This window comes from Eucyclogobius newberryi, unplaced genomic scaffold (assembly GCF_026437365.1).
Source record: "Eucyclogobius newberryi isolate DKJ021-1_F unplaced genomic scaffold, fEucNew1.0.hap1 SCAF_4, whole genome shotgun sequence".
In the NCBI taxonomy this organism is placed as follows: domain Eukaryota; kingdom Metazoa; phylum Chordata; class Actinopteri; order Gobiiformes; family Gobiidae; genus Eucyclogobius; species Eucyclogobius newberryi.
The window spans coordinates 22,608,495-22,635,255 of NW_027316056.1; the positions used below are offsets into that span (position 1 = coordinate 22,608,495).

At 39.9% G+C, this 26,761-nt stretch overlaps 2 protein-coding genes across 2 annotated transcripts in view; one reads left to right on the forward strand and one right to left on the reverse strand.

Moving 5' to 3' along the window:
• Positions 1-16,323, reverse strand: part of LOC140377146 (alpha-1,6-mannosylglycoprotein 6-beta-N-acetylglucosaminyltransferase B-like) — a 142,684-nt gene extending 126,361 nt beyond the window's left edge. The window contains exons 1-2 of the mRNA XM_072462460.1: positions 16,006-16,323; positions 6,752-6,864 (exon numbers count right to left, since the gene is read on the reverse strand). Coding sequence (XP_072318561.1) covers positions 6,752-6,864; positions 16,006-16,073 — 181 coding nt within the window. The 5' untranslated portion in view covers positions 16,074-16,323. The remainder of the gene's footprint in view (positions 1-6,751; positions 6,865-16,005) is intronic.
• LOC140377137 (ATP-dependent RNA helicase DDX39A-like) overlaps positions 1-26,761 on the forward strand; it is a 312,983-nt gene that overhangs the window by 213,425 nt on the left and 72,797 nt on the right. The gene's annotated exons all lie outside the window — the stretch shown is intronic.

Here is a 26,761-nt window from a genome sequence, read left to right on the forward strand (position 1 = left end):
TGGTTTAAATATTAAACACATTAAATCAATTTCTAAACTGTCGCTGTGAGTGAGAGACCTGTAGGACCAGTGTCACACTGTTTCTGTCGGATATGCTGCAAATATGCATCAAATATTACACAAATCATGTGTGTGTAACAAAAGCTTGTTTCTTATTTAATCATTTACTTTTTCGTATTGGATAACTGTTTCAGACTTGGACAATGGAGTCCCTGGATCAAAACCCAGTTTAGACATGTTCTCACTACAGAAGTCTTTATGTTGTGTTTTCTACAACTTGACAATAATATTATGTCCTCAAAGTGTGACTCCTGTGTGTTCTCTTGTGTGTTTTATGTCTTTGGTGCTTGATCAAAGCGTGCAGGAGTGACACTTTTTAGAAAAACAAGACGTTACGACTCTCATTCAAGAGTCTTTCGCAATCTACGGATTGGAGTAAATCTCTCCTGTTTACAGTTCCCCTGTTTACAGTTCCCCTGTTTACAGTTCCCCTGTTTACAGTTCCCCTGCAAAGAGAGTGTTACAGTTGCAATCTGTGTTTAAATAGGTACAGTAAAAACAGCTTTGTAGTTTTGATTTGAGCGCTCCTCTTTCATCCCTTTGTTCTCTTCTGCTGATGATTGCAAACATCATTAATACATCATTTGTAATGCACCTCTCACAATGCTGTATGATTCATGTAGGATGAATTTGTATCTGTTATTTTTCCATCTCCTATGTATGTACACTCCATGAGACATGTGCTACTGAGCAGAGAGGAGGGTTTAAAGGAAAACCCAGCATCTTTCACCTCCAGCACGAGCCGATAATCCCCAGAGGCAGCGACGTGTCCAAATTAAGCTAATTCCTGCACAATTACGATCACTTCAGCTGTGGTGACAAAGCCGTGTACAAATTTGTCTGTTATTGTGTACAAATGACAAGCTTATACATGGGCAAAAAACAACAAAATTAATCCGTTGAATTAAAATAAAAACATGCCATCTTGTCCTCCAGATGCTTATCAGCTTTAGGGATGACACCTTCCACCAACCACTGAATATAAGAAGGCTTAAAGTATAGAAATGCTATAATATTGGTATGGCAATATGTAAACATGAGGAAACTTGAGGTTGCATCTTTTCACTGAGTGTACAGCAACTGAGTTCAAATGGCTATTTTTATCTTTCAGCATCAATGCTCAGCAGCTCTGAATGGATTTAGTGCATTACAGTGTTTGAACGATATACAAAAACATGTTTTTTTCATCTTTTCTAAGACCATCTTCTTATTTACAATGTTGGCCTGATATTTATTGTGGATGTGTGATGCTGGCATCAATCTGTAAGATCATGGTATATTCAATTCAACTGTTACAATAGAATAAAGGCAAGTGGCAAAGATCCTGATAATGATATTCAGATGATAATATGTCACTCCTAAGAAAATGTGTTAAAACATGTCTTTAAACCTGTTGAGATTTAATTGTCAGAGAAATGTGAAGTGTTTGTTAAACAAATCATAAAAGTGCAGAAATATCACCTTAAACCCTTTTTTTCATTTTTATTTGTAATCAGCTTTTTGTAGAATTTTTACAAATACTGAGATTTCAATTTATTGCTCGCCTTATTGCTTTATCTAGAATGTCCCTGGGTATCAAAGTGTGGCAACTAGTGGGAATATTGAGATGTAGATAATAGTGTGAATGCTGTGAAGTTGTGCAAAATGAGAATATCGAGTATATCGTTGTAGTAAAAAATGTGACAATTTTCAAATAAAGTCAAATGATGATTTTTTCACTTCAAAAATGTAGTAACATTTTAAATAATTGTAATCTTTTTTGGGGTTCAGCACTCAAGCCTTAAGGATGCGCATCCCTGTGACTAAATATTATTTTCATGCGTTTGAGAGCTAAACCTCATTTAAAGACATGTTTTAACACATTTCTGTTGGATTGACTCAATATTGTCTGAATCGGGATACACAACATTAAAAAATCCAAAAATCCACATGGCTAAACATACCTTGAAAAGCATGAATTCTTATTGTGAGTGGGATGGCCTCTCCACAGAACTGACTTGTAACTTGGCCAGGCGGCTCCAAGGACACTGATTACTTTCATACATACTGTAGAACCTTCCGGGCAAAGCAATAATGTCTCCATTTTGACACGTGCACTTTTAATTACCGGTACACATAATAAATAAACGCACATAAATTAAAACGCGCTAATGCTATAGACACAAACGTCGACCTTAACTATTCCACTCCCCTGAGGCACAGCACTTTTGGCAGTGTCTGGATGTTTTCTCACAGTATATGGTGCAGAAGTAACATGTAGTTAATGAAACGTGAGGTGTATCTCAGTGTGTGCGCGCTCCGCTCTGCAGGTGGGCAGCCCGGGCTTAATGAACGGGCCAGTTGTTTTTGCGAGGACTGATTTGCAAGGAGCAGATGGATGCGTCTGCTAGTCTCTCTGGTCCCGGTCTTGTCCCACATTGCCGCTGTCGCCCCATTTAACAACCAATTTCCAGCCAGCTCATCAAAAAACACACATAAACAGACTTTAAAATCAGCAAAAATGTTTGATCTATGATGTAATTCAATGGCGTGGAAGGCTGAGGCTAGTGTACTGAGTCTTAAGAGAATATTTAAAGTGCTTCGGTAGTATTTGCCGCATGCAGGGACAAAACATGATGCAACAAGACACAAACACAAAGACACTCCTATGGGAAAGCCGTCCTGGACACTGTTTTTTAATGAGCTGTGCCAGATGTCTGCTTGGGACATAGCCAGAGCTAGTTCATTAATCAACTGCATTTCAGAGCGGCATAAACGCTAATCCTAATTTATCACACAAACTCGCTAATCTCAATTTATCACAGTAATCCCCAATGACCTACGTTTCTCTGGCCCATTATCTCACACGCTCCGACTTCACGTGCAGTTGGTTTAGAGCTGCTCCTGTTTTGAATCCTTAAGATGTGTTCAATATGCGTAGTGAGTATGAGTATTTCAGTATTAAACGAGTCTTGATTTTAAAAGTATTGTCAGTGGCATTACGTTAAAAATATCTCAGTGGCCATTTCCCCAAACTAGAACCGCTTTCCTCAGCCTCGGCATTAACTCTCACAGGTCTAAAGCACCCGAAGCAATCTGTAGTGCAGAGGAGAATGTTATTTACTTTCATGCATCACTAAAATATGAAAATAATGGTGCTGCACTAGCCAACTATAAACAATTACTATTGTGATTATTATCTGGACTGTACAGACTCAAAAACACATAAGAAAATACATTTTTATAACAAAGTCAGTGGCATTATTAAATGAACATGTCAAAAAATAATGAACATTTCTGATTGTCATCAATCAACTTGATTCATAAATAATTGTCCAATCACAATATTTCAAAATGTATTTGGTTGAATGTCTCTAAAAAGTCTCACTGCAATAAAATTAATCTTTCGACACGGGCAAGTCATATTATCATTATTATAAGTATTATAACAATAATTGTTAGTGACAGCCTTAGAAAAATTGGTAATGCAAACTCACTAATATTTTTATTGCTTTTTTGCTGACTTGGGGGTTTGAATAAGTATTTAGAGCTTCAGAGCAGCAGCTGAGAAAGTCATTCAAATATGGCCATTACTTCAGATGAATAACTTAGCAGTATTGCACTGTACTTTTAATTCAGAGGTCAGACGCATAACCACCTTTGACCTGTTTTTAATTGATGACGTGTCTTTTGTATTACATTGTTATATTGTTGTTGTAATGTAAAAGCCCAACTAGGGACGGGCATTGAGGATTAGCCTCAGCTAAAAAGTTGTAGTGTGTGAGCTCATGAAACACACTGGTCCCTATCAAATAAACCTACATATATAAAATTCTATTGCAAATCTCAATGTTGCATTTGTAAATGTTCTAATTCAAGCACATTAAATCAGACAATGATAACGCAAGAGAGAGTAAATATATTGTATAAAGATACAACTACAAGTCCTGGCGGGGTGGAAGGAAACATACCTCCTCACAATAAATAACCTCTGCTCTTCTGTCACCTGCTGTCTGCAGGTGACAGAAGAGATGTCTTGCCACTGGCGTAAAGCTCTACAGTGTGACAGCCCTCACTGGCCAGTGTGTTGATGCCACTTCACTGGTGAGCTATGGATTCAGGTGTGGAAACCCGTGTCCAAGTACCAACCACAAAGAAAAAGGTATGATTTGTTTATGTGGATATGAAACTAAAATATCAGCATGTTTCATCACGTCAAATGCAAAATTGAGATTATTGCAATCAAGTTACAATGAATTGAACCCATTGATGTATGCACAATTTAGGTGTCTTGCCCAAGGACAAACAATTGCCAGAAACTGGAATCAAACCAACTTCTGGTTAGTTTTTGAATGGTTCTACCAACTGAGCAATCCCGTTTAAGATTTCAGTTAAAATGAAATTCCATTATTCTTATTCACAGGCAAACCATAACATCTAGGCCATAACATCTCCAGCGGTGTCTTGCCTAAATGTCAGTGCCTGCAATGAATACATGTATTCCTCATTTAAACTATTAAAGTTTATAAACACAGATGATGATCAAACAATAGGTTCAGTTCTGTTCTATTGATTTAAAGTATAATGAATTCAACAGAAAACAAACATTGCCTGTACTATGCAAATACAGTAGGTCCGAGCCTCCTGCTGGAGAACTGCTTCGTGGGTGATGATCTTTCAGCTGCAACAGACCCAGCTGATGCAGTGAGCGGCTTCTCATTTCTAAAACAACCATGTGGAAAGACAAATCCCGTGGTCATGGAAAATATGTCAGTATGTCTGAGAAGAGTCAAATCATTGGCTTCAAGCAGAGAAAACACCTAAGATCTGAACCCCAGTGAGAGCGTTTGGAGCTGGTGAAGGCTTTGTGCCAAGACAAGAACACATGATGGAAATGTTTATGTGGCAATGTTTTGACAGGCAGTGTATAAACAAGTCATTAGTCTGCAATAGCTGCACACCTTATATTTTATGATAAGCGCTTACATCTCATTCATGATACATAAAGCCATACACAATGTAATGACTGCATAGGCATCAAGGAATACCTTAAAAACTTATGTTAAATTGAATAAGGAATATGCATCTGACGAGGAGTGGAGAGAGGTGTGCACATCACAATGGAGGACCACGGGGGTCCCATATTTGGGAGGAGTTCTGTTAGAAGAATGTGACCCATTTTTTCATGACAACATGTCAAAGTGCTCATTATTCACAGGGAAGGGCTGAATGTTGGAGAAACTGTGGTTTCCAGGAAGCAAATCATCACCATGTGTTTCGGGACTGTCATATTGTACAAAAATACTGGATGGAAATTTACAAGGCAATGCAAGCTGTTTTTGACACCACCATCCCACTCAATTTCAGACTAATGCACTTGGGCCCCAAAACTCCCGCCATGGACCCAGGGGATGGCTATCTTTGGAACAAGCGGCTGGGAAGAAGGCCCTCACAAACAAATGGATGACTCAAACCGCGCTGACGATTAAGGACTGGACTAATATCACAACAGACATAATGTACAATGGAAAAAACAACCTCAGAACTTGAAAATAGACTCTTTTTTTCCCTTTTTTTTGGACAAAATGACAATTATTCTGAACTTAGTATGCTGTTTTTTGATGCCACTCCCTTATTTTCTACTTTTATTCCCTTTTTACCTAATGTTCTTCCTGGTCCAGCTCATTCTTTGTGGGGATTTTTTGTGTGTTTTTTTCCTGTTGTATTGTTACACACACACACACACACACACACACACCAGATACATAATGGGCAGGTGGGTGAAGGCTAAGGATACAACAAAAGTACTATGCACCTGCTTTACTACACCACCTTGTATTCTGTCGCCCATATTAGTACTGACCAGGCCCTGCTCAGCTTCCAAGATCTGACGAGTATTCTCAAAGTGGTCTCACTTAGAGAATAGTTTTATGCACCTTTTAAAGTGTAATAAACATCATCAATCTCTAAAGCAAGAGAATATTTGGGGTTACAAAGAAGAAAAAACACTTCACTTCTGGATCGAAATGAAAAAGACTAAAACTGTCTCGTTATAATTAATAATTAAAATGTCCATCATATATATAACCACGCTTAAAACATAAGTTTATGACTTTGACTTTGACCAAAACAACACATTCTAGTCCATGGCAAAAGGACCGTGGTTTGTCATCTCTGCTGATCTAAAACGAGCAAGTACATGTCCAAACACATGTTTCATATTTTTCTTGGCTGTTTCTTATCTTGTGCAGTTGATTTTGTCTCCTAGTCTGCTCCTAGTGTGATCCAAGTGCCCGGTTACATGCAGCAAGAGGACGACTGCATATGGACCACTCCAGATGTGTTATTGGGACGTTGCCATACATGTATTTTGAATTATACTGTGCCACTTATCTAGTTTTCCAGGTGTCCATGTAAACGTAGTGAGTGAAAGCTTTTCACAATCTCCACCTCCCCCAACTGCTCAGGACCACAGCAATACATTTACAACTATCTCTTACAGCCATTTTGATGACCAGCCATGTCTCCATATTTTACATGTATGTTGTATTTATAAATTGCCTTTACTATGTAATTTCTTCAGTTCATTCATATGGACGTATAAGCAGCTGGCAGTTATTGTGGTTAGATAGCGTAGCGTTATATCATTTTGCATTGCAGCATCTCCGTGTACATTGCGACCACACATATTGTACAGTAGTAGTGTTATTACCTTCTGTGCGTATGGTGAATGGGGAGTCCGCCAGTCTCTTGGCTGAGAACTGCCCCCCCAGAGAGGTCATTAGGAAGCACAGGCTGAAGAATCCAATCCCCACCACGAATATCCTGCAATGGACAGACAAACAAGTGATTTAAATGGCACTTTAGAGCCAGAGACATATTGATGGCGAGAGAGAGTAATGGCTGGTTTTACTCGTAAAAACATAGATGGAAAAAGTTTGAAGTTAGACATTACACAGCACTTTCAACCACAGCTGCAGTGAAATTTTCAAAGTATAAAATTTCCACCTTATAAAGTTCCAGTTCTTTTCCCCAATTGTCCCTTTCTGCATCCATAGATCATAGGGAATATTCATAGGGGAAATGTTATTATAAGTAGAATAATTAGTCTTATCTAGAAATTTTCCACTCAGTTGTTTTACAATTTTGTGTAAAAATGGGAAATATCTTTTTGAAGATATGACCAATTTTAGCAGCACATACATCCTTTATAGTAAAAATGCTATAAAAAGAGCAAATAAAAATGGACAAATCTATTTTCAAAACTTTAAAATTAGGGTATAAGGTTATATTTCTGCACTGATTATAAGGTTATATTTCTGCACGTCACAAAGGCGCCGGTCCAGCTGGCAGCCCGGTGCAACGCTCCGCTCTTTTTTCACACTTATGTGCTTTATCTTTTGTATTTTGTAAATATTTTTTCTACTTTAGTTGTACGATCGGGACACGCGCTGGAATCGCTTAATTCAACTTGTTTCGACTTTGTTTGGCTGGATTATTGAGTGTTTTTCGTTGTGTCGTCGTGATGTGCGCTAGCTCTGAGCTAGCCCCCCCGGCCCCACCGCGCTCCTCGGCCACAGCCGGCGTATGGATCGGCGCCGGTGCGTTTATACAAAGGAGGAACTCATGAAACTGCGGAAAACCATCGTCTTACCCGGAGATCGTCACGTTATCCCGGCGGACATCCTAATTTTTCCCCTCCATCCCTTGTTGGAAAATGGGAGGTTTTGTCTATAGGAGTTTTTGTTTATAAGAGTTCTTCTATTGAGAGTGTTTTTTAAACTTCCTATATTCTGTGATCTGTCCTTTTCCTCTGTATCTACTGCGTTGTATCAATGAAATTTCCCCATGTGTGGACAATAAAGGATTATCTTATCTTATCTTATTATGTTTACAGCCATTTCACGAGTGTTAAACCTTGTCTAATACATTTAATAACATGTTTTAACACATTTCATGTTGGATTGATATACTTCTATCTACATATACATTTTTGTCCTCATCATTATTGCCTACCACAAATTGTGTGCAAAACTGAGGCTGCCAATCTGCGCCATTGGCTTGGTCTGAGATGAGGTCGTATTGAGACATTTGGTGCGGAATAAAGCCGAAAGCGCAGTAATGTCAAGTGCAAGAAGCATGAAAAACAATAGAAAGACCATTATGGCAGACAACTTAGCCAGTTAGAGTGATGGACAGGCAGAGGAAAAGGGTAAAGCAGAAAGGTGAATGGGAGCGAGAGAGCACGAGAGCGAGCGCTGAAAGCCAGTGAAGACGGTGTAGAGACAGTGGAGGAACAGCAGGCCACACTCCTGAAGCAGAGCACAAATAGAGCAATCATCACTTGGAGGAGCGGCACCAAAGGGCGAAGCACTCCACAACACTGATGTTATTGGAGGGCTCACGATGAGGACCACTGGCAAAACCAGGGGGGGACTGTAAACCCTTAGAGCAAGCAGAACTAAGGGGATTAGTCAGGAATAAAAAGCAGGACGAAATGGGAAAAGCTACAAGCTAAGACTAACAAAAAAGAGGAGCTGTACATTTGCCACATGCATAGGTGGAATAGAATTTGATGATATCATTTTAGATGGAGGGCTGGGGCGTATGGGAAGGATAAATGCGTAGTACGTTTTTGCTTCTGCATACTCCTGTTTTAAAATAAGATAAGATAATCCTTTGATGTCCACACATGGGGAAATTCCGTTGTTACAACGCAGTAGAAACAGAGGAAAGGACAGATTATAGGAAGTTTCAAAAAAACACTCTTAATAGAAGAACTCTTATAAATAAAACAAAAAACTATTATTAACAAAACTCCTCTCCTATTTTAATAGGGAATGGAGAAAAAAAATTGAATAAAAAGATAAAATAAAATAATAATAAAATAAAATAATAATGATAAAATAAAGTAAAGTAAAAATAGCTAGCATGAGACTCAAAATACTAATACTAATAGTAAGTAAGTAAACAAAACAAAACACTCTTATTTACATCAGTTGTATGCACATGAATATGGCCTTAATTGCTTGTGAGTACGACAGTAGTTGCACATGAATATGACGGTATTGCACATGGTTAAGTCAGTATTGCACATGAATATGATGGTATTGCACATGGTTAAATCAGTATTGCACGTGTTCAGGGCCATCAGTGTTTTTTAAACAGTCTGACAGCAGCAGATTTTCTGTTGTATTGTATCATGTATTTATGATGCTCAAATAAATAAACCCAAAAAATCCTCAATGGATAATTTATTGTTTATTTTATTTTTCTGTATTGAAAAAAAAAAAAAAAAACACTTTAAAGAGGTATTTAAAGTTTCAGTGTAAGTAACGAGTGAAAAAGTTGAAATATGGGGAAGAAGAGAAAAATAGAACTTGAAAACTCCTCCAAAGTGAGTAATATTTCTTTTGTAAAGCCAGTGGGACGTTCTCTTTATCAATTTTTTTGTATGCATCAAAAAGCTCCAAAGGGAGACGAGACAATAACTGTGTGTGTTCCTGTGTTGGCGGCGCCACGAGAGAAGCAGCGATGGGACTTTGAAAGGGTTGAAATTCAGGTCTTTTGTGTGAGAGTAAATCCTGCTCTAGTTAAGCTACTCTCTTATAGATCAAAGGTTATCTTATTATACCAAGACAAGAGGCGACCGCTTCTCTGATTCCGATCTGCTGGACAATGTACTCCTTGGTCTCAATAAGTAATAAGGTACACTTCTTTTAAAGCAAACCCAGAGAAGTAATGCCTTGAAGGATTTAGTGCAGAACAGAAGGGGACGAGAGAAGAAAAACAGTTTCATTTCTTGAGCCTTATTTCTGCTTTCTCCCATCTCAAATGCTTCAGGTCTTTTCAAGTCTATGTGCATAAATGGCGTGGGCGGTGGCAGGATTGCAAAAAGTTTTCTTTTGTTTGTTGTTTTAGGTTTTGTGTTTTTAGTTCCTTGGCTATTGTCACTATATAACTGTAGTACATTCATAAATCCCAAAGCAGGAAAACTTGACCTGAGGCCTAGTAATTAATAAAGAAACAAATGAGTTTTATTTACAGGCAAAACAATCCCTGGTGGTATTGTAATGTACCGGTACATAACCTGAGAGTTGTAGGGAAAGGTTCATGACTAATGCAAGTGTATTCACCAACAGGACCTGGAGACATGAACACTCAACACATTGTGGTAGTATTGTCTCTTCAAGAAGACATTTTATTAGTTTTTGTGGGTATTTAGTATTAAGCTAGGCAAGGAAAGCTTATTTGTAGCGCACAAGTCATACACAAGGCAAATTATTATGTATTTTGTTCATTGTAGAGCACAATACATCTAAAAAAGAACAGGTCCATTGACGTCCTGTTCAAAACCGCCGAACTGATATTACTTTTTTTTTAAAATATTGTTGTGTGTGGGCGTGAATCGGTGGGGCTGTCGGAGCAATAGTGTTTTGTCCGCAGGAGATTAAAGATTACTCAAACCTGTATCGCTCTAAACACAAGTGGTTTAATGAGAAGGGGGAACGACAAGGACAAAGCTGGAGGTGTCCTTGGTACATAGTGATTGTTTTTAGGTATCATTAGCCATTTATTTGTGCCATAAAACATTTGTGGATGAAGCTGAGCTGGTTTAGAGATTCCGACCCCAATAATACAATGAAATATGAATGAAACATTGAATCCTTGTCTGGGCTCACTAAGGCTTCTTCCATAATGCAGGACCAACCTTGCACAGGTAGTTTAAGCTCTAGCCCTGGAAACTCAAATACCAACATAACACATAGCTGCATTATTCACACCCATTGCCTCCTCTTCAAATCCAAGCGAGGCCTGTTTGCTTCAATGTTGGGCTTGGAGCAAATACATGTGCGTATTTACGCAAAGTTCTCCACAAGAGCTTTTAATATTGATGAGAAGCAGGGGAAACACGCTCCCATCAACAGTATCCCCTCAAAGACAAAGACTCAAGCGTGAGTAGATTGACCCAAAGAGATGAGGTTGATGTGAATAATCTGTAAAGTACGGAGCTGTTTGGCACGAGTCCAGGTTGACTTTATATTCTCTGACTGAGGCAATTTAGGACACTTGACGGCTTCAAGGACAGACATGAGGACTGTTCAACCTATTTCTTTCATTACGTTAGCATATGCATACTTTCATGCAAAGTCAATATTTCCATAATTACCTTCATTGCCTGAAATTAGATGCTATTCTCATTTAAATGTTCTTCAAAAGCATGTAGACGACTGTATAGACAAGCAGGTTAAGAATACTTTGCCAGAAATGTTACACAGTGCACTTTTAAGTATATTAAACACATGTATTATGTAAAACAAGCTAAGAGACACAGTGAATAAGTGAAGGAACACCTATATTGTGTCAAACGTTTGAAGAATTGAGAAAACAGGGGGACCTTCCCAAAGTGATAAATCAACAATGAGCAGATAATGGATGTTCAGATCAATTTCCTGCAAGATGATGTGACACAAAAACTTTACAATCCTCCCACAAATTGGTCCATAGCTGCTTTGGTTATGTACATACCCTGATTATTACCACATACATTTGAACCGCTGCAGGATCCAAACAGAACAGTTCTAACTGCAGTTGAAGTGATTTAAGCTGAAATTACACTCTTTCTGTGTTATTTATGGAGAATGCACTGGACGATAATGATCATAGAAAGGAGAGCTGACCATTGACCGCTCCAGTCTGAGACCACAGGCAGCATAAGCACAGAACGCAGATTGTTTACATCAAAGCAACAGCACCCAAACAGCTGGCACGTGCTCATTTACTGTTCTCTCTCATAAGCGCTGTCCCTCCCAGGGCTCTACAACATTAAAAAATAATCAAATATTATAGCCCATCTGTTCTGTTGAAGTTTCACTCAGAGTTGCATGCTTAATGTCAAGAAAACCACCAGCCAAGGGTACTGATGTGGTGTTACAACCCAATTTGTTACAACCCAGCTCAGTGAGGGTCAGCGAGGTAACAAAAAACAAGATTTAAAAGTCATTTATTTAACAGAATGGGCACAAAATAATCTATTCAACTTATTCCGTAAGTTGCCAGGGGCGCTGCCGTTAATTGTGCCCCTCTTTCTGCTTGTATTATTTAACATAAAGGTGCTAATCTCAATAATAAAAAATGTCCTTTACAGACTTTTCGAGCCGCTCAGAGAAACAGGGCAAATTAGACCTGTTGGTGCACATGAACATTGAACATTTAACACAAATCAATCTACTTTTAGACATTTGATGTTTGTTAACCCTGCGATGAGCTGAACCCTGTCCAGGGTGCACCCCGCTTAAGGCCCAAAGTCACTGGGATAGGCTCGAGTCACCCGTGACCCCTAACGGGAACAAGCGGTAGAACATGAAAAAAAAACAATCTACTTTACATTATTTACATAAGTCTAAACTAAAGTTAATAAAATCAGTCCTGTGCTCAGGTCTCTGCACTGGCTTTCTGTGGCTCAGAGAATAGACTTTAAATCTGCTTCTGTACAAAGTACATTTCGGACATGTTGGTGTCATAAAATGAACCATGTCTAAGAAGCTCAGCTTATGATGATTATTTATGTCTTTATCTGTTTGTATTATGATTTGAATGCATCTTTTCCTCTTCTGTAAAGCACTTTGAACTACTTTGTGCACAAATTATGCCCTTCAAATAAACCTAATAACAGTAACAGATTGCTCATGATTTTAACGCTGCGTTCACCTTTACCACTGTCACAACCTTTGAGGCCGCGACAATAACCCAATAACCAAACTCAAGAAAACATAAAACACAAAGTAACCAGTTCCATGAAAGTCAGATGAAGGCAAAGATCAAATGCATGATCAGGGTATGTAGAAGTATTGTAATGTGATGTATATTGGACAACAAAAGAGGCGGTGCACACACGTGGCTGAGAGAGCGCCTCATAAGTGCAAAGCTCCACCCGCCACCAAACAAATAACCACGGCACCTCCTGTGGTTGTGACACTATGCATGAAACGCACAGAGCTGTTTACACTCCCTCCGCTGCTGCAGAAACCAGCACTAAAATTATAGTTTGACCCACATAATCCAAACACAAAATGAGTGCACAAGGAACACACAAGCCAAAAGAAACAAAGCGGCCGACCCACGGCCCCATTAAAAACGTCCAGCCTCGCAAGCTAATGAGGCTAACATGGCCCGGATAAGAAATCACACGGCGTAATACTGTTGGAGGAAGGAGAAGAGGTAATAAAATACGGAATGCAGGATGATATGGCGACTCAGAACTGAAATGAGAGCTTAAATTGAAACGACCTGAATTGAGCTGTTTGAAAGTGACTTAAAAGAGATGAAAGAGGTGGAGGAAACGGAGTGTGCATCGAAGAAGCTGAACTGCGTATTTCAGACGATCCAGATGAGCTGCAGACATTGAGGGCCAAGATGGAAGTGACGCAGGCCCAGTTGATGACGCTGGATACGGATTATTATGAAAAGTAAGATAACCCTAACCCAGATAACGTAAATCCAACCTCAGGTTTGTGGGGTCCAGGAGGGAGAGGAGGGAGACGATACTGAAAGTTTCTCGGAGAAGATCATTGCAAAGCTCCTTGTAGGCTCTTGAGTTTAGGTCCCCACCATCGATAAAACACGAGGCCTGATAATGAGGTGTCTTAACGATTGTGTGAAGGAACGTGTCTGATGAAGGCTGCAAAAGCTAAAGGAGACCTCCAACACAAAGGCATCTTCTTGCCCCAGATATTCCATACGAGCCTTGTCAACAATGAGCAAAATTCCACCACATCTTTGAGGAACTCAGGAAGAGAAAATTCAGATATGGGTTGATATTTGATATTTGATATTTGAAGGTAAAAAAAACATATGCTCAGAACATCAGGAGAGGCAGAGGGCCTTCTCAGAAAGATGCAAGACACAAAGAACTGAGCAGTGACGAGAGATGGAGCCACCAGCCTAATCCAGTTAACACGATCAAAAATGATAACAAATTGAGAATAGAATGATTAAAACATAACATATTTACAAGAGACCCATTTGAACAATATTGAACATCAAAAACTAACCAAATTTTGTTCTGAAAGTCGTGTCATTCATCGCACAGGGGCCAACACAGGAGTTGCAGTGTTGACCTCAACCTGAATAGTTTTTGAACAGATCTTTGAATGTGAAGACAAGGAGGGCAGATATGTATTGTTTGAGGGAGCTATTGATGGACGGGGACACTTAACGATTCAAAAGATACAACATTTTGTCTTGAATTGTTTATTGCTAAGTCAACTATGTTCATTTTACATCACCCTGAAACCCAATGATAAGTTTGGTTTTCATAGTAGGGGTGTAAAAATTGGTTACATTTTCTAAAAAGATGTTGCAAGATCCAGACAGAGTTTAGTCACAGAGGCATAATGGGCTTTATCAAATGCAGTCATAATCTTTTGATCTGAGAAGAAAAAAAATTTGCTTAACATGCGCACAGACAGATGCAAAATATGATATGAGATAGTGAGAGCTTTCGTGTGGGTGAGGCCGGTCTGATGCTGTCCTGGGGCGATTGTTGCTTATCTTATCGTTTTGTCGTTTTTCTAAAGTAGCATTAGGTGGGCGATAGGGGGATTAGACCTCGGTCCTGCCTGACGACTCTTTAATTAACAGGCCTAAAGTAAATGCTCGCCTCCCTTTAATTGGATCAGAGGAAAGATCTGCTATCAACTAATTGGCTTCCACACACATATACTCATCAGCTTTTGCCTCATGGTATAGGAACACGATGATCTGTGAAGTAAGAGGCGCTCGGCAAGGCATGGAGGGGTTTTTGGTGTGTTTTACAAGAAACCACCTGGCACCAAGCCCTTCTTCACAATCTGAGCAAATCCAAAGATAAAAACCCTGCTTTTCTGTTTTTACACGCCGTGCTGGCCGGACCGCATTATACAGTATAATATTTAGACAGCTGGAGTTAACCTAAAGCACTACTGGACCCCAGGAAGAAGAGTTATTGCTGTGGTAATGACAACTAATGGGGATAATAATAAAAAATGATGATATTAATAAAATAATTCAAACATAAAACATAATAAACTCAACAGAGGTGTATAAATATTGTAATAAAAAGTAAAATAATGATCATGATTATTCAGATCACAACATAATCATAACAACTACAAAATAATTACCGTGAGAATTGTAATCAGTCATTTTAGTTAAAATCTATACTCCAACAAAGTACATTATATATACAGTACTTTATGATCTGACTGTTTGGTTTAGTTTGAGTTTTTTATCAATTTATAAGGGACAATGTACAAACACATCAGTCTTATAAAAAAAAGTACATGCTTGGCACCAGATTTATCAAAAAGCTAGTTTGCATCTGCAGTGCCCATTACTTTTTCATTCAAACTGTTTGAGTTCCAAACTCTAGTGATGAATAATGAGCCCTTAAACATTGTGAATGAAAAATGTTGTTTTCTCTCACAATAATCGCAACATTGACATTTTGATGTTGTGACATACGTGTTCCTGTATGTATTATATCATGTATTTCTGCTCAGTGGGCTCCAGCTGCACTTCTACAGCACATTTTAGAGACAAAGACATTCTCTAAGCCGCGCGCACCACTTCAAAGCGCCTCAGAAACGAAACAGCGTGGATCAGCCGCGGTTTCACAGCAGTTTAGCCGGTGCATTCAGATAAACAAAGCCCCGGGATCCACCGATAATGGAGCAATAAACTAAGTTAGCGCTCGACTCGCTGCTACGAGCTTATTACAACTAGTCTGACATGATTCACAGCGCAGTGGTTTAATCCCCGTGAAACCAATTGGATTCATCTGTGAGGGAAACATCAGCTGTTTGCGCGTCACGTATGTCTAATTCTAGCGCACGTCTTTACAACTAAACGCTCCTTCGTCATTTATAAGGGATGTTAGATTTGTCTGGAAAGCTCTAATTGGATGAAAAATGGCAAATCTCTTACCTGAACGGTTTGAAGGTAAGTAGACATCTTCTGACCATTATTTTACCGTCGGTGCAGCCAGCAATCATTTTTTAAAACATGCGACCCCCTGCATAGTTGCTATCCACCAAATGTGTAACTTGACGTGGTGAGACATAATCTGAACGTCCCTTGTCGCGGTGCGCGCAAACAAACAGCATATGTCACAAAAGACTCAAAAGTGCGATCCTCCGCGTCAAAGTTTCATTCACAATGTGCCGCTATCCGTGCGTAAACATGACGTGCCACGCGTATTCCATCTACGGCGAGACTCGGACGCAAAGTGGAGGGTCCACAGAGGGAAAAATGTCCCAAATGACAGAAGATGATGTGCTTTCCAGAGGAGTCCCCGTTCATGTGCGCTGAGTGGAGAGCAAGGCGCAACTTGAGGGCACGGACAGCGCGAGTGTGGCGGGCCAGCAGCGGTTCCTTCTGCGCTTTCATTCCTACGTTCAAGCTACTGTGGCTCTGTCTTCCACGTCCGGGTGAGCTGTCAAATTAAGAGGTTTAAAGTTGGAAAACCGGAATTTGTGAGCAGCCAGATGTTAAACTTACAAATGCGCAGTGTAGTATTTAAATATTCTTAAAGCCATTCAGCTGTTATGTATAAATAATGATGATGAAAAGTCTCCGTGATACGATTTTGTGTTGCTTGAGGCTTTTTTTTGCTCTCCTTGTGTCATGTTCGTGTTTTGTGTTTTACGTGTATGCGTGAGGAATTTTGTTTGTTTTGAAATATGAATAATAGCATGATTAAAGACTGTATCTCTCACGCCGTTATACCTCTGCATGACAAGTTAGTCTACACTAAAATGTTGTGTACATAATTATATTTCAGATTTTACTAAACATTTTGCCAGTTTGTCCCTAGTTTGACCATTTTTGTAAAGTTTGTTATCGTGGATCCTGTTTGGGCAGCATATATGACATAGGTAGAGGTAATTCCACAGCTGTTACCTAGCGACCATATCTTCCTGTAATTTTCTAAATGTATTCACAAACTACAACTTAATGGAAGTAAAACTATGATAAATATTTACCACAGGTGCTATACCACCAAATTCAGTCATAATTAGAAAAACAGGAGAACGTGTCATATAGACGTTAAGCTCAAAGCTCCAGTTCAGCGTTTCAGCACCTTGGACAGCACCACCACGTTCTTGCAGTCAAATACTATAGAGATGCCCAGAAAATCGACATTCTTTAATGCTATCAGTCAAGACAAGTTTATTTGTATAGCACAATTCATATGCAGTAAAATATTAAAAACAACCACATAAGCAAACAATGGACAACACATTAAAAGTACCAAGAAACATTTTTGACACTGAAATAACTCAGTTAAAAAAGATTAAGTAGCGAAACTCTATGAATATTTTATTATGCAAATACATTTATTTATTTGTCAGCTAAACAAATTGCCCTATGAGTAAAAAGGAACTAATCTGAACCTTTTAGGAAAAAAATATTATTGTGTGTGTGCAGTATTGATTTATAAAGAACACTTTTAATGTAATTATTCGACAGATTGTTAAATAATATTAAAGCAACTAAAAACACAGACAACAGGATTGACTGGAGTCGAGCTGGCCTCCTGCAGAGTGGGTGATCTTTGTGGGGACCAGTCTTGAAATGACAGTGAGGTCTCAGCTCTTCATGCATCAGTTATTCCGGGTCATGTGGATTTGACTGACAGCTCACCTCCCACACAGGCCGCCCCTCTCTGCAGGCTGTGGGAATAGTGAGGCTCCATCAGCAAGAATCCTGCAGGGCAAACATGGGATTTACACCTTTTCTTTGTGTATGCGCCCATCCACACAAACATGTCTCAATACACACAGTATATGCACATATATGTTGGGTTTCCATAATTTACAGGGACATTGCATTGATTTACATTACTTTCCTGAGACCAAATTTAACCACAGTTACTAACCTAACCTTAACCTAAATACTAACCTTAACCTAATACAGCACATATCTTAACTTTAACGTGCATATGCTTCTCTTATTTTTCTAATTATTGGGATAGAACCTGTAGTAAATATATCATTGGTCACTGGTCAGTCAAGTGGAAGTTTGTGGAGAAAATTTGAAAATAAAAGTAGAAAATTACAGCAAGTAGTGCTAAAACAGAATTTTATTCCAAGACAATTTTGTGACACAATTTTCTGATAGATTAAACAATAATGTCACAATTAAGATCATTACTATTGTGTCATTTTGATTTTTAATGGATTTTGGCCCTTGTTTACAGCATGGTTGCTAGGTAACAGTTGTGGATTTACCTCTACCAATGTCACATCTGCTGCTCATGTCCAACCAGGAAGTAACTTTATAAACCTTATCAAAATTGTAAAATGGGGGGAAGATAAGAAAGATTTTTACAAAAGTCTAATCACATACTAGGTTTTAGTGAAATGTGCAATCAACCATGGGCATATACACCTAAACCATAGCTACTACTTACCAAACCTGAACCTAAACCCTGATCTTAACCCATTAGCATATCATAACATTATAATTTTATGATTTTTGTCCCAAGCAGGGCCTCATGTATTGAGTGTATAAAGATTTTAGTCCCCACAATATGATAAATACCTACCGATACGCGCACACACACAGGGCTATTCATATGCAGCTGAAATCATCGTCTAAGATGCTTTTTCTGATGCAGAGGAAACCCAGAGGCTTAGGCTTTCAGATCTGTTTAGCATCACACAGAGCATATATAGACATTATCTCCACGGTGCTCTTTAGGAATGGCTTAGAAAATATGGGCTTGTGTAGAAGTGACAGAATCAGTGCCCTCTTCTTCACGGCGGTACTTGTTTGGTTGTGATTGTTCCAGCTTGTGTCCTCCGCTCCTCTTGGTAAAGGTCCCTGTGAGCCTCTTGTCACTGGCCCTAATGAGCTGTCTCTACCTTAAAACAGCCTCCCGCCTCAGGCCAGGCTCACCACCATATTTAAAACCCCAGTAGACCAAAGCACATTTTCTGTTGTCTAGGGCATCCCTGTTCTGTTTTGGTCTCATCCAGCGGTTAACAACAAAAACAATGCTCTTCATATAAACATTTTTGGTGGCTGTGGTTCTTTCTTTTTCAGGCAAGCTGAAAGAAATTGTGGGACAAATATGGGTTGGATACAGTGTTTTATCAAACTAGCTGAATATATGCTTTTTAAAAAAACAAAATCATAAAAAATGATTTCACATATTTTTGTCACGATGCATGCTCTGTATTTTCCTAAGCATTTATTTCATTTGGCCTCTGATTCATTTCCAATCTCTTGATGCATCTACAGTATGTTTGGGTAATGACAGTGTGTGATTAATGGGCCATGCAGCTGTCAGCTGACTCCTTCAGACTGGGCTAGACAGCACACACACTGAACACACTGAACTGACTTTCTCTGGATTATGGCAATTTATAATCTTTTATTCAGGGTAAATGAATTCATGTGGGCCTCACAGCTCAGCATGAGGACATGTTTCATTTTCACATCTGTAGGAATCTGATCTACTTAAAGAGAACATGTATTTTAGAAAATGATTGCACTGTAAAGAGGGACTGGATAAAACCATTCCAGGAAGCCTACCAACAATATCTTTGACTAAGAGAAGCTATGAATCAAACTGGTGTGATAATTTTTAGATTGACAAAACACCTCTTTACTTCTCTAAAATTGTCTCCTGACATCATTCACAAAATACAGACATTTCCCTATAGTAGTCTTGGATAATACGTTTACAACATCAAGTTTTGTCTAATACAAATCTGATCAGCTAAGTGAAGAATGGAATATAATGAAACAAAGCATGTGTTGAACCATTTTACCCATTAGCTCTGTCTAAACATGAGCATAAAATATCATTTCTGAACATGACATTGTACAAGCTAATTGGAGAGCTGTTTATCCCTACAATAACATACATTGATTTTCTCTTATTGAAGTCAGGAAAGGTCAACGACACTTCCTCATCGCACAGTGCATCTCGCTGGCAGAACAAAGTGCACAAAGAATGCGTAAACAAAACACAGCTATAATCAAGTGATGAATGTAGGTCGTTAGTGTCTGAGGAAGTTAAGAAGTTAAGGGCAAACACAAGATCAAAATCCTCACTCAGATCACGTCCACAAAGCATTTCAGAGCCACGCACCCATGGCAACAAAATGTATTTAATCTGCAGCCAGAAAACTCAAGAGTAAGTCACTGAAGTACATGTGCAGTGACTTCAAAGTAATAAATAATACAACAGAACTTAAGAAAACAACAATGTTTTCCGACACTGTCTTGTTATGGTGTAATTGTATTGTTACTACTACTACTACTACTACTACTACTACTACTACTACTACTACTACTACTACAGTTACTACTTTTACTACTACTACTGTTATTACTATTGATACTACTAACGTAACTACTACTAATACTGTCATTACTATTACTTCTAATCCTGTTACTACTATTACTATGAATACTTGTACCACCTCCTCTTCATCATCTACAGTACTGGTACATGCTTCCCTTGGTCAGAGTATTTAGCGTGGACTCCACTCCCACTGTTACACAGACAACACGCAGGTTTACAGCTCCACCAAATCAATCACCCCAGCCATTCTTTCCTCCATCACAAACTGGCTGACTGATATCAAAAATTACAACTTCACCCAATAACTGTAATTAGCAATAAAACAGAACTCCTCGTCACCGGACCCTTTTTATCGACGGCCACTGTCACCCCCTTCCCCTCTGTATGGAACCTGTGTGTACTTTATCCTCTACAGATCACACATCAGCCTCATAACAAAACGTCCCCCGCCTCTGCCCCGCCCTTATTCTATCAACTGCAGAAATCCTCATCCAGCCTTCATCACTTCCAGACCCAATTAGTGCAATAGTCTTGTATATGGTCTTCCCTCTACCCACTGCCAAAAACTGCCGCCCCCCCTTACCCACGCTGACCATATCACCCCTTTCCTCAAACTCCACTGGTTCCCAGTACCATACCGCATCCAATACAAGGTTCTCCTCATCGCCTACAAGACCCCCCTTACCCTGGGCTCTCCTTATCTTACCGAGTTCCTCTACCTGCACTGTCCCACCCACCGCCTCAGATCTGCTGACACCCACCGCCTCAGATCTGCTGACACCCACCGCCTCACTCTCATCATGAGGATAAAGCACCGGACCATGGGGGATAGAGCCTTCACTGCAGCCGTCCCATTACAAAACTTCAAATCACACCAAAAAAATGTTCAAACTTGCATTGTTATTAATACTAGTACTACTAAGTAAGTAAGTAAGTAAGTAAGTAAGTAACTTTATTTATACAGACACAGATACAAATCACAAAGTGCTTCACAGAGAGCAATAACAACAACAAAAGTACAAATATAGCCGCAAGCGGCAATGATCGGCCCTCGCCACGCCGCCGCCACACCGCCGCCACGCCGCAAGAGGAGGGGGCGCTAACGCGCCCCAATTGTCCTTTTATTACGCCTACTGCTGAATCTGAATCTTCTCCCCTTTGTTTTACCATCAAAAAGCTATTTTATTTTGAATTCTTGGCAAAATGTGCGGCTTTGCCGCACAGACACCGTGACTCTTTGAATGAAAATGTGGATAACTTTTGATGGTCCACACCTGAAGATGAGTCTCACCAAATTTCAGGTTAATAGGGCTGACGCCCTGGGAGGAGTTTGTGAAAGTCTAAAGTGTAAACATGTTCTGGCGATTTCCCCATTGGAATAACATGGAAGGTTTCGGTCATCGTTATGGCAACGCCATAACAATTATGACATGGGTCTCATTGACTTTTTTGATGGGGATGCTAAAATTGAGTTGTGTGTCAAATTTCATATAATTTCGCAAAACTAAACATTTAACCTCCATATAAAATCTGTAGGGGGCGCTGTGGCGCCAAATGAATTTATTTCACTTCAAGTAGGTTTAGGGCAAAGAGTTTAACAACTGATTCTAATTTGACGCAATTCGGACTTTATCCGCGCAAACGGCAGAAATTTTAAATATGGGAGATTTCTGAAATTCTAGCTACAGTTTGCGGCTTCGCCGCACAGAGACCGTGAGAGGTATCAATGTAATTTGGATAACTTTTGATGTCCCACTCCTCAGTAGCATTTTCACCAAATTTCAGCTTTTTAGGGCCAACGCCCTGGGAGGAGTTCGTAAAAGTACGACGTTTGGAAAAACTCCGAAGTCATGTTTAGCCATTTTTGAAGCAATATGGCCGACATTTGGTTGGGCGGACGGCGTTGCCGTAGTAATATTTTTTACTTCTCTTGTCACCATCTACCTCTGCGCCAAATTTCATGATTCTACGATCAGATTTTTTTTGGGTCATTTCCCATCTCTCAATGCATTTTTGGTACATTTGGTGGCGCTGACGCGCCAATTTTTTTATTTTAGAAAAGGGAAATAGCCAGAATGTAGAGAGGCACGATTTTTAGAGGTGTGAACATTTTTGTGACTTTTCGTCAATGTTCACTGGGTGAAAAATAGGGGGGTTGGTCCCGAGAAGAAGAAGAAGAAGAAGAATATTCCGATGCGAAAACAATGTTTCCCATTTTTCAAATATCATAAACTATACATTTTCGGAAAGCGCTCGCGCTTTCCTACCTCATGGTGTGGGTCCCTGGTCACTGACGGGTACTTTCGTTAATTTTGAGTGGGCTCCGCCCACTTTGTGTTTTTGGCCCTCTATACAGTAATAATGTTCAATTTTTGCATTACATGCTTATATGCACGGAACATGCAAGAGATGGGGAACGTATTTGTGAGCTACTTAGCGCAAATGAGTGCTTTATATGGGGATGACGACCGCTTCGCGGTCGTCATCTCAATGTAAAGTGCTCGTTTAGTGCGCACTTTTGCACGGGCTTCGCCCGTTTACACCGGTAATGTTCCATTTTCCTACTACTAATTAGTATGCACGGGGCGTGCATGAGTGAAGGAGTGCGTTAGTGAGTGTTTGGAAGTGGGCGAGCGCTTCGCGCTCGATTTCGTGCGCACTACGTGCGCACTTTCGCAGCCGTGCTTCACACGGCCTTACGAGATTAATAGGCCTCTCGCCAGCTTGTGGCGCTCGGGCCTAATAAAGAATGCAGACATAGAGCCATTGGTCAACTAATAGTAAGTCCAAATAAAATTGTCTTTAGCTATTTTTCAAAAGGATCCACAAAATCTGCCATACAGAGGGCCATGGGCAGGGCGTTCCATAATTTGGGGGCAAAAACCTGAAAGGACAGGTTCATGTTTTGTTTATGTTTCTGTATCTATTTCGTGAAACCAAAAGAAAAAGATGGATACACGGTTTCTTCATCTGCCTGGAAGAACTGGCTCCAGCTCCAATGTCTATCTCACGTCCGCCTGTCCGTCTGAGGGAGTCGGATCTCTCCTTCACTGTGGAACTCCTCCAGGTTTCTGGAGAAGGAGGGTCTGAGGACAGGGGACCCTGGGACATCGTCCCTCGTGCCTATGGACATTGTTTAATCCGTTTTTCACTGTCGCCCGCAGAAACAACTGTTGTTGTGATTTTGGTTGTTACTAAAATAAATTTAATTGAATTGAATAAATACATCTCTAATTTGGAAATGGGTTTCTGTATGCTGCACTTGTTGATAGATTATCAAAAATGGAATCGATGGGTTGAATGCATAGGAAATTTGATATAGAGAAAAGCATACATTAGCTCACATCATTACATTAGTGTCTCAGGGTTAGATCTCCATTTGCATTGCTGCAAGGTTAAATAAACTTGTAGCTTACCCGTAGAGAAATTGCCAACTGCTTCACTGTTGTGACAAATGGGATATATTATCTTACCACAGTCAGGATCCAGTGTTTCTGTCAGCTTTTGCATTTCACAGCAACACAAAGGTTCACAAAGGGACAAAAGACAGGAAATTAGCTCTGCCAATGGAGACATGGTTTTCTTTGTCGATATTTACCCCTCAACCTGCTTTTGTCTTGACAAACAAAACCATGATGAGGAGAATTCTGCCACCAAAAATAAGAGTTAGTTACTAATCTTGCGGTTTTAATTGTCTGGTTTTCCATTTTGAGAACATCTTTTGACATAGTGCTGTTCCCTTAAGAATACAGTGGAAGAAAGGTGTTGGAGTGTATCCGTTGAAACAAATAACAGAAATCAATAGCAGCTAAAAGAAAATTTAACAATAAGACCACAAATGTATCTGTAATGTGAAGGAGAATGGTTAATTGAGAGAGAATCCATCCTCTCCTCTGGTGGCATCGTCCGCACATTTTGTGTGCTAAAAAGGTGGTGTGGAGCTGTGAGGTTGATTGACAGGAATGGGGCAACACCAGGAAGATCATTTGCATTTTCATTACGTCCGAGATTGACTTGAGGCTGCTGGGGTTTGACATTGGGACAAAGAACCAGACAAACAATATTGTGTGAATAGCAGATATCATCTCTTTGATATGATTACAGAAACTGAAGTAAAGAGAAGAAAATTCAAGCCATTTTTTTTCTGTGAGCTATAAAATTATAGAGCAACTGGCGGTGCAGTGAACCTCAGATTATCTTTTCAACATCATAAATTAATTCAATTAAAGAAGTTGATATGTTAGAGACTGGAAACATGGCAAGATTAAGATAAGTAGTAAAACACTGTAAAACATATATACTCCGGACCATTACACGACATTATGATAGCATAGCGGGTGCACGGTGGCAAAGGCGGTTAGCGCTCTTGCCTCCCAAGAAGGAGATCATGGGTTCGATTCCTGGACCAGACCAACATCACATGATCTCTCTGGGTGGAGTTTGCATGTTCTCCCCGTGTTACCGTGGGTTCTCTCCGGGTTCTCCGGCTTCCTCCCACCGTCCAAAGACATGTATGTGTTAGGTAAAATTGGTGACTCTAAATTGGCCCTGAATGAATGTGAGCGTGAACTGTCTGTAATGTCTATGTCTCTGTGTTGGCCCTGCGACAAGTTGGCCACTGTCCAGGGTGTACCCCGCCTAAGGCCCGAAGTCACTGGGATAGGCTCCAGTCACCCGCGACCCCGAAAAGGAACAAGCGGTAGAAAATGGATGGATGGATGGATGGATGGATGATAGCATAGCTCTTGATTAAATTATGGTGAGCTTCTTCTCAGACTTTCCTTCTGCCAGACTGTTTTGACAGCAGCCACAGAAGGAGGTGACATCACTGGAGAGACGGCCTGTTTAGTGGGGCTCTGTGATGCCCCCACCAGGGGGCATCACAGAGCCCCCTATGTCACAGTAAGACTGACAGGGCCATGAACCTATGCTCCCAAAGTGAAGTGATGACTGACTGTACGAAACACCACTGACAGAATCCCTCCAGCTGCTCTCACAAACAGGAAACAGTGGATCCAGTGCTGTGATCTAAGCCCAGACTGTGAGACTCTCAGTGGACAAGCTGTCACAAACACACAGAGACGAGAAACAAGAACTTTTGGTTGAGAGTTTCAAATTTGGCTGTACGGGAAGAGGAATGACACACTGTCCTATCCAGGATCAGTACAGCTGTGCCATCAATGCATCAGAGGTATTAATATGTGCACAAACTCTGCATATCCTTCCAAAAACTAGAGAATAGCTCAAAAACCCGGTCCCTTGACATCACAGTCCCTTACTGTACAGTATATCAAATTAAAATTAAAAGTATGTACTTGTTAAAGGACAACAAACATATTGATGCAACAAACTGACTTGGATATGCTTGTGAGGGGCTGTAGTTATTTTCCAAACAATCAGTGTTCCTTCTCATGACTCATAAACACTCAATTCGGTGTAACTGGGATAAAAAGGCTATTTAAAGGTGTATTGTAAAACTTTTGTGGTGGAGGGGCTGCCACCTTCTTATTGCCATTGAGATGTTTTTGCTTTGCTTGGATTGTTCTGCATTATAGCATTAAACCTATCTATATTCATGGAGACAAGCAGGTAACACCACATTCATAGTAAGAAATGTTTTTAATCTATTCTTTTATCAATGAGAAAGCCTCTAATTACTTGAGTAATTGCAAAGGATTATTTTAAAGCCACACTCTTAAACAATAAAAGTAAATCAATATCATCTTCATAGAGGCAAGCAGGTGGTGGAAGACTCACACTTACAATGAAATGCCTTTTGAATTATATTTTTTGTTTGAATAAAAAACAGGAGGTTATTTGAGTGGATTGCAGTTTGTTCTTTGTACATTTAGTCACTGGGACTTGTGACGAACGTGTGACAGTTGACTCCAGGGTGACATTCACAGCCGTCGGCCCACTCACCACAGTGTCCTGGAGCTCTCTGCATTGACTCAGATACATCTGTGGGGCTTGCCTCCCAAATTGACTTACACTATTCACTATTGCATATAAAATATCTATATCCACTGCACCATCCAGAGGCAAAAGACGCATAGAATTTGCAGTCTAACATGTGCTTTTGCCGTTGCCCAGCTGTGCCATCCTGTGTTGTTTCTCAGAGAAGGAGAAAAAGTCTTCAGAACACTAGGAAGGGTACCTGAGGGAAGACCCAAAACAACATGGCGAAGCACAATGGAGAAAAGTTTATAATGCACTTTTGAAGGCCATGACAATATATCGTACCAAATAAATGCAAAAAACATCATGCAGTGCTTTTTGTTTTATCCTGTCGGCAGAGTCTTTGTAATTCCACAAGTCTGAGCCCCAAAGCAGCCGGCGAAGGAAAGAGCAGTGATTGATTCA